The sequence below is a fragment of the Prunus avium genome, chromosome 2 (assembly GCF_965620075.1).
Source record: "Prunus avium chromosome 2, drPruAviu1.hap1.1, whole genome shotgun sequence".
Taxonomy (NCBI): Eukaryota; Viridiplantae; Streptophyta; class Magnoliopsida; order Rosales; family Rosaceae; genus Prunus; species Prunus avium.
Genome location: NC_142285.1, coordinates 1,178,233 through 1,186,971, shown reverse-complemented (window position 1 = coordinate 1,186,971; position 8,739 = coordinate 1,178,233). Strand labels below are relative to the sequence as shown.

At 35.4% G+C, this 8,739-nt stretch overlaps 1 protein-coding gene across 1 annotated transcript; it reads right to left on the bottom strand.

Annotated features, from left to right (window-relative positions):
- Positions 1 to 1,472: 1,472 nt before the first annotated feature.
- Positions 1,473 to 8,487, bottom strand: GFA2 (gametophytic factor 2). Its single transcript, XM_088249549.1, has 18 exons — positions 8,187 to 8,487; positions 7,955 to 8,051; positions 7,754 to 7,825; positions 7,308 to 7,393; positions 6,785 to 6,868; positions 6,668 to 6,706; positions 5,381 to 5,464; positions 4,638 to 4,682; positions 4,461 to 4,548; positions 4,260 to 4,324; positions 4,088 to 4,162; positions 3,482 to 3,554; positions 3,119 to 3,210; positions 2,932 to 3,003; positions 2,506 to 2,562; positions 2,322 to 2,370; positions 2,027 to 2,093; positions 1,473 to 1,896 (listed from the first exon to the last, which is right to left on the bottom strand). Exons 1-18 carry the CDS (start codon positions 8,271 to 8,273, stop codon positions 1,803 to 1,805), a joined length of 1,326 nt encoding a protein of 441 aa, XP_088105675.1. The 5' UTR covers positions 8,274 to 8,487; the 3' UTR covers positions 1,473 to 1,802.
- Between the last annotated feature and the right edge of the window lie 252 nt (positions 8,488 to 8,739).

Genomic DNA, 8,739 nt, shown 5'->3' with positions numbered 1-8,739 from the left:
TCTGAAAGGAGTTTCAACATAAATGTTTCCTTTCAAGGTACATGTAATACTGCGATCATTGTTTTCCTGATTCAAGAAATAAATAAATTGAATTTGACAAGTGCTAATCAAAGGCTTAATGCAAATAGTGTGTTTCATACGCTAACTCGAGCTTTGCTCCTATACCAGTGAAGCCGGGCTTGGCTCCTTCAAGAAACAACCCAAGTTGGAAGTTTTACCATTGCTATGGTTTGTAAAGCTCGGCAACAGTTCGTTTATAATATATATATAAATATCTTTTTTTTTAAAAGCAATGTGATTCAAAATGAAATTCTCAAATCATTGTATAAAATAATCAATATTTGGATGAAAAATTAACGAAAATAGATTTTGTGAAAACAATTTATCATTGTATAAAATAATCAATCTTCGGATGAAAAATCAAAGAAAAGGGATTTTGTGAAAACAATTTAAAACTTCTAGAGGTGTTTGTGTAATTATTGAACCTTTAAGGGGTTTTGTTGAAAAGCCGAGAACCTAAAGGGGTGTTAGTGTAAATAACTCAAAAATAAATTAAAAATTATTTTACACAATAATTAAGAATTAGCAAGAAAACATTAATATTTAACATTTAAAAAGACTTTCGACCATAAAATGATAAATAGATTACAAAACTTGATGATTTCGGCGGACAGAAATTAGTTAAGAAGAGAGTTTAGCTTAGCTTAGCTTAGCTTAGCGTTTACCTAGGTAGGACTGAAAATGAAGGAATGGTCCATATAATCTCCTCCATAATCTTTAAAATATCCTCTCTCTAACCAAACCACTCAAAAAATAGACAATCACTCACCTGGTGTAGTCTTAAGTACGAGCTTATGACCAAAAAAATAAAAAGTCTAAGTAGGAGCTTTAGCGAAATTGAAATACCACTACTTTTAACATTATTTACTTATTTCGTGAAACAGAGGTGCCCCTCTTTTTGGACCCAAGGCCGGCCTCATGCCAGCCTATTTAGGTGGAAAACATTGTCAAGTGAGGAGTTTGGCTGGGGCGGACGAGGAGTTGAGACAATGAGAGAAGCATACATAGAGAGAGAGAAGTTGAAGATGAAAAATGAAAAGGACTCGAAGAGCAGCCCTATGTTACGCTACAAAGTAGCTTATCAACGCCAGCTACGTGGAAGTGGGTTATAATCTTATAATTTTGCTTAAATTTTAGAGAAACAAGCCCATTTTTATGCAAGATGTTCTTTTATTCTGTTATTGCTTCCCGGGTAAAGTGCATCCTTTCACTTATTCAATGTGGAGAAAAAATGGTCTGGAGAAGTTCTTCGGATGCCAATCAGTCTCAACTGTAGTCTGTAAGTACAATACAGATTCAGCCTAGAAGATTACTTTCGACTGCTTTACTTCTAAAGAGATAATGCAGTTAATTTACATGGCAGTTCAGATTCAGTTCCAAAAGAAAACATTTCAATCTGTGTGTTCAATATATTTGTGGCAAAAATAATTATGGACATGAACAAGTCCATTATGATTATAAGATTATAAGTCAGAATATGTACATTGTCACAAAATTACTGCATGATGATCACAGATCACCTCGCCTAAATGACAAGTACGGATTATGACTTGGAAGTATAAAAAAATATTACACAACCTTACAAATAGAATTGCTCAATTGGAATTTGGAACCTAAAATAACTCCGCTTCCAGAATGGGTGGATCCTTTTGCCATGCCTACTTCCTCTCATTCCTTCTCCTTCAGCTATGCAAGACTAGAAAATATCTTAACAAACAAAGAAACCTCTCCAGCCCATATTATCAAGATGCTCCGGCAGCGGCACGCTTACCATATTCCCCCTGCTCTTCTTTGGCAAACTCTTCAATTAATTCTCGTTGTCTTTGTGTCAGATTCCTGCAATACAATTACGTGTCAAGTTCCGAGTTACTTAGATAGAACACTGACTGAGTCTTTCCGGTCAAAACAGAGGTTACCATATTAACAAGCTATACTAACAAAATTGTTTGAAGCCAGGAGAACTTACGCTGGGATACTGACATTGAAGTGCACATATTGATCACCAAACGAATAAGAGTTCCTTGTCTTGATCCCTGTTATCAATCACCAGGAAGAAAAGTGAGAACTGACCTTGTTTTATTCACATGAAGCGGAGATTGATAAATTGTATATTCAACCGAAATTACTAAACTGCAAAGCAAAATGGACATGCAGAGGAAACTAGAGCCTATCCAGGAGATGCAGTGGGTAAACTCAAAATTCTTATCAGTGCTAGATACTATCAACACAATTAGCAAAAAGCATGAATCCAATTTCCTGACCTTTCTTCTTTAGGACTACCTTCTGACCAGGTTGGGTGCCAGCACGGACCTGCAAATTAGAAAGCAACTTAAAATATTGCCACATTGAGTATTATAACAACAATAACCTCTACAGAAAATCAAATTTATCTGTCTTTTTAAGTTTAGAACATGTTGCTGATCATGCTTGAGTTCCAAAACAAACCTTCAACACAACATCTCCAGTGAGAGTTGGGACCTGAATAGTTCCTCCCAGAATTGCCTGCAAAAAAAGCATTTATTAAACCTCTATATACGAATAAATGAATATTTTTCAGTACAAGAAAGATGGGAAATCCCAAGTTACAAGAAAGAAACAGCACAGTAGGGAACTCCCCAAAACCATCATTTAAGATCCTTTAGTCTGCCTAGAAACATTATAACCCTCAAGAATCTATCAACAACAAAATAATCATAGAAACTGAACAGAGTTTTCATACTTTAGCTGCTTGGTGACCTCGAGGTAATTAGATACTGCCGAAGTGAAAATGGATCATTCTATTTCTCTATCTCATAATACTCACTCTTCAAGATTTTCTTGCATTAAAGCATATAAACAACATTCTTGAGCACTAAAAGATTTAAGCAGTACCTGAGTGATACTCAGAACAGCATCTACATGAATGTCAGCACCTTCCCTACGGAAAACTGGGTCTTCCCTAACCTGCAAACAGAATTAAGATGTACATTTATATGACAAAAGGATTATACATACTACGGTACCAATAATGAGAAAGAAAACAAGGACGTCAACAGCAATTAGAACTTATGCAGGTCACCTTAACGGTAACATAAAGATCACCAGGTTGATTTCCGTCAGGATCAGCCCCACCACTGCTATACACCCTTATAGTTTCATTGTCATCTACACCTGTAAATGGAAACAAAGTCATTACACCCACCATTACAGAAACAAGCAAATATAGTTCCAAGATTTGTAGTTCGACTTCTTTGTTGCAAATTATGATTCATGGTTATTTTAACAAAATGACAAATAATTCCTTTTACGAGAGGCAACCCCACTCAAGTACATAAAATCCTACATATATAACGATTCAGCAAAAATAATGATCCTTGGCAACGGAAAAACCACAATTATCCATTGGGAAGCAACCCCAATGCCTCAAAACTCTTGGAAATACCTGGCATGATATCTAACTTGACTGACTTCATTCCAGTTGTGACTCGTTTCCCATTGCATGATTTGCAAAGTGTCTGAAACCAAAAAGTGATGTATTTCATTATAACTCATAACATTTAAAGAGTTATACAGTAAACATTTAGAACTAATACACAATAGGAATACAACATGAAATCGGAGCATAACCATTTAACATTACCTATAAAAGAAAGGAAGGGTTTCGAAACTCAATTCTTAACAAAGTAAATCTCATTGATATTCGGAATTACATACAAACCTATGCATAAAAGTGCCTACGTGCATTACATGAATCTATAGGAACACATTAAAATTACATTTGGCAAAAAAGTACAGGAACTCATCTATAAGTATTCATGAAACTCAATTTCAAGCACGCTATTATTCACACATAGGAAATCTTCCCCCACTTCATGTTTGTTTTTCATGTTTGTTTCACTTCCCCCACTTCTTTATTGAACAAAATACGTGCTTCATGAGAAAGTGGGAAAAAATGATGACACGACATGTCTGGAGAATAAAAATAGACAATTAAACTTGTTCGTTGAGTAGTGAAAATGAGTTATTATAGATAAGATGTGAACCATACCGGGAAAGTTTTACCAGTACCGCCACACTGAGTACAAGTTGTCTGCATCCTAAATGGGCCAGTTTGCATGTAAGTCTGGATATGCAGAAAATCAATGGTTAATAAGAGCAGATGATGTGATATTCTTAATGATCAAATAAATGATAAGGTTTCTGTTCTTAGAAAAACTAACCATGCCAGACCCTTTACAGCGCTTACATGATTCAGGTCTGGTGCCAGGAGGAACACCACTTCCACCTGCAAATATCCAAAAGCACAAGAAATCAGATAAGAGAGTTTCATTCAAATACTAATGAGCAAAAAACAACTGTAAATGCCACAAAGCATATTCAAAAGTAGCAAAGACATTTAGAAATGAGCAGAATCAGCATACCGCAAGCTTCACAGGCCACTGCAGCTGGAAATGTCACAGTTTTAGAACATCCCTGAACAGCTTCCATAAAGGAAAGTTCCAAAGAAACCTGTGTATTTTATGAAAAGAAATCCATGTCATGAGGCAGATTCTAAAGCACATACGCAGATCAACAATAAAAATGAAGAGGGATAAAACCTTGATATCTTGACCACCAAAATTCTGACGAAAAATGTTGAAGATCTAATCTCCATCGGAAACAGCACCCCACCAATAACATGCACATACAATCCAAAGTGAATATAACATCCAAAAAAAGGCAAGAGCCAATAATTAGGAAACATAGATGGTACTTCATTTTGTTGTAGAAAGTATGATATGATTTTCTATGATCATGAAGTTTGAAAGTTCATCAGTAAGAAACCAACAACCCCACATCACATACTAAATTGCAGTAGCACCGACCTTAACAAAACCAGTTACAAATAATAGAAAGAAAGAAAGAGAAAGAAAAATAAGAAAGAGCCATGAAGCAGGAACATACTGCTTAAATAGAAAAAACTTCAAATTAGTGAAATAAAACAAACTAAACATAACATGTTTCCACCAGGGCTGGGGCTATCAAGATGTTCTGTGAGTGGCATAACCATTTTCCAAGTTAAACTAACAACTAAGCTTGAGATTGGAGTGTATCCAAATATAATGATATATAGTGCCACATCCACATCAAGATGAAAAAGATTATATGATGGAAGAGGCTCCTTACACATCCTTGAAAATTTTTGTAAGTTCACAAATTACAACAGCTAGAATATACATAATAGTTAGACTGCATGCAACACCAAATTTTTTCTAAATGACACTGTTTTAGTTTACCAAACTCCCAATGATAAAATATATCAACAATCAAACAAACCTTACTGTAAGGATAAAGTCATTACATTATCATCAAAGATATCTTTAAATGGATTCCTGAAATCATTGGGAAAGCCATTGCCTTGATCTTCAAATGCATCATGGCCAACCTGAAAAAGTGTACTTAATGACATAAGTGCAGGCATAAATCAACAAAAGTGAATTAGATAAGGAACACGTAAAACCATAGTACAACAGGAGTCCTTCAGTTGAGATGATCATGAAGCTAAAAGGTCCAAATTGTCTTAGTAGTTTCTTATCAATGTGAAACATGTGGAACAACAATCAATTTCGATTTTCTAGGCTATAAGAGGTCTTCTATGTTTATTGAGAAGCACTTTGATTTTTTTTTTTTTTGGGGGGGGGGGGGGGGGGGTTTGCGTTGAGAAGCAAACATTTTGTTGGAATTGCTGTGTGATTGTTATTGTTTGCTATTATAAATTAACAAAATATAAGGACCTTTCAAGACTATGAAGATAAGGAATGTGATTATGGGCACCGATGTGGGCTTCAGAGGTAAACATGTGTTAAAACCTTGGGAAACTCTAAATAAGAATGGAGTTGAAAATAACATAGCAAGGAAAAAAGTGGGAATTGCATAACTTAGTTTAAATTGTGCCAGATACGAAAATTAAAAGAAAGTAAAATGCCCATGAGTAATGACAATAAAATGACCACGCAATTCCCTTGTTGACCACTCCAAAATCAGATTCTGATCCCAAGCACCCCAAACTATCCAAGTTGTGACAGAAACATAGTGGAAATCTCCATCTGGATTATAAATTGGGTAGAATTTGAATCCTACAATTCTCTTATATCACTTTAAAAAATATGTGAATGATTTGCATCATTTTAATACACATAGGGATCTGAAGAACAAAACCAAATGAATTAGTCAAAATTAGTATAAGCCCTAAAGAAGCCCCAACCGGTTCCGCTAAGTCCAGCTAATCACAATTTTCAAAAGCCAATTAAAAAAAATAAAAAGCAGTGTTGCTGCTAACCACTTATTAAAAATTATTTTAAAAGAAGAAGTGAGAGACCAAAACAGCACTTGAAACTTCTATATCTTAGCACCACAAGAGATATCAACATGGTTGCAAAACTGATTGACCAAAGCAAATTTTACCCCCATCCAATGTAGTGTCATGTAATACTTACAAAAGCATTAAATACAAGGTGTTACGAGCGAAATACCAAGGACCTATTCCACATCCTACTCAGCGAGAAGCATCTCATCAGGGAGCTATTCAGCAGTTATATGTTTAATAATAAAAGGTACAAGGCATAAAGATAAAGATCAGAAGTGAAACCTCATCATATTGTTGACGCTTTTCCTCATCTTTCAAAACCTACAACAAAAATTGACAAAGTTGCTTTTTAGTATGTTAATAGTAATAGTCAAGAACTTCGGGAATAGAAAAAATAACCTCATAGGCCTTTTGAACTTCTTGAAACTTCTTTTCTGCATCAGGATCATCTTTATTTGTGTCTGGATGGAGCTTCTTTGCTAGCTGCAAAATAAATAGGGGAGATGACGGATCAAAGTTAGCATGATTCAGAGCAGAAAAAACTTGAACCGGGGAAGTAGAATACACATTCAGATTACAACAAACAATGATTACAGTTGGAAAAACGACTAAACTTCCACTGACTAACTAGAATAGGTACTGACATTATGCATTATCATTATACACTTCTTATTCTTCCAACAGCAGAACTAACATTATAGAAACTTTCTAAGAATTCTGGAAAACCACTTTAAATGTTGTAACCATTTTAAAATTATAGTATTATATCCATTACAGTAAAAAATAAGAATCGCATCCCAAAATCTTAACTGCAAGTCCAAGGTATGTTGTAGATTTCACACGTTTATCCAGGCTATAAGACTTGAGTAAGTATTTAAATATGTACATCAAGAAAAGGGGAAGTGAAGCAAAGAAAACCTACCCCATAATAAGCTTTCTTTATTTCTGATGCATTTGCATTCTTGCTTACACCCAGTGTATCATAGTAATCTCTTGTGGACATAGATGCTGGTGCATAAAAGGCAGGACAAGCCCCATAATTAAATTCCACATACTCCATTATGTTCTCAGTATCAAAATGAACAAATAATGGCATGATATTGCAAGAAAGTACCCAATAAAGTATAGAAATCCTTGAACTCCAGTTCTTTTCCACATAACATTTATACCAAAAAAATATTCATAATACATAGTTTTTCAACTTAAACTACACGACACAAAGACACAGTTTCATGGTATGTCAAAATCAGACAGGATTTGAATGAGTACATTATCCCGAATAATTGACATGTGCACAGATGCATAAACAAGAATATATTTGTATACACTTGAACAAATAAAGAAAATGAAAACATATGTGTCTGGTACCAGTTCCATGAATTGATCTTGCAGCGAACCAATTGGTATTCAGAGCTCCAAGCAACCAACTTTTTCTACAACCTGCAAAAAAAGGAGTGGGGAGAGGGAAGAGAAAAGGAAACAAAAACAAAAGAATCCATTAAAGGGGGGGAAATAAGAAATTTAATGCTCAGTAGAATTCAAAAAACGAAAAGCGGGTGTTTGACTTACCATTATTAGTAGTAGTATAATTTCCTAAAACCCTAGAATTGTTGCAAACCCCAGTCTTGAATGTCCTATAACCGCCTCCAAGCATCCTCCCGCATGACTAGCAGCAATTCAAACATTGATCAAAGTTAAACAGCGAAAAGAAATTCACAGTAAATTAAAACAAAAATAATAGGAAATGACAATAATGAGTACAATTAATATTGAAGAGGGGAGAAATAATGAGGAATCATACGGAGGATGTAGGGTTGTGGATGGGGTTGGAGGCAAAAGAGCGACGAGCGAGCCAGTGGACAAGCCTGACGCCATTGGAGCGAACCATTTGGGAAAGCTGGACGAACCACCCAAAAAGATCAAGTCTTTCGTGGAGTTGGGCTTTTCTAGGGTTTTTGGCTGTGTGATAAACCCTCGAGAAACCCTAAATTTGGAGTCTTTGAGACAGTGACGAAGGTTCTAGTAGTAGTTGATGGAATAGAGAGAGAGAGAGAGAGAGAGAGAAGGGCCCCGGCCCAATCTTGTGGGAGACACTTTTTCTATTGTTTTGCAAATAAATTATCAAAAAGAGATAATTATAATTAGCGTATGCTAAGGATCTAATTTTAGTGAATGCGTGCGTGTGGTAGAGACCGTTGGCTACTTGCAGTTTGAGGTCCTGTGGCCAAGCTGTAGTTTTTCAACTGCCAGTAACCTAGTTACTAGTACTAGGTTGTGCCTTGACTTGGCTCTCTTATTTCTTATTTTATTTATTTATTTCTTATCCCAGCCATATTGGAAGAAAGGAGTTGGAA

Bases quoted from the DNA above. Each gene is read 5' to 3' on its own strand.
- GFA2 (XM_088249549.1), bottom strand. From the start codon at position 8,273: ATGGTTCGCTCCAATGGCGTCAGGCTTGTCCACTGGCTCGCTCGTCGC. The intron at 4,683-5,380 runs GTAATGACTTTA...GATGGAGATTAG, and splicing joins AAGATATCTTTGATGATAAT to ATCTTCAACATTTTTCGTCA. The intron at 3,211-3,481 runs GTATTTCCAAGA...TTCCATTTACAG, and splicing joins CAAGTTAGATATCATGCCAG to GTGTAGATGACAATGAAACT.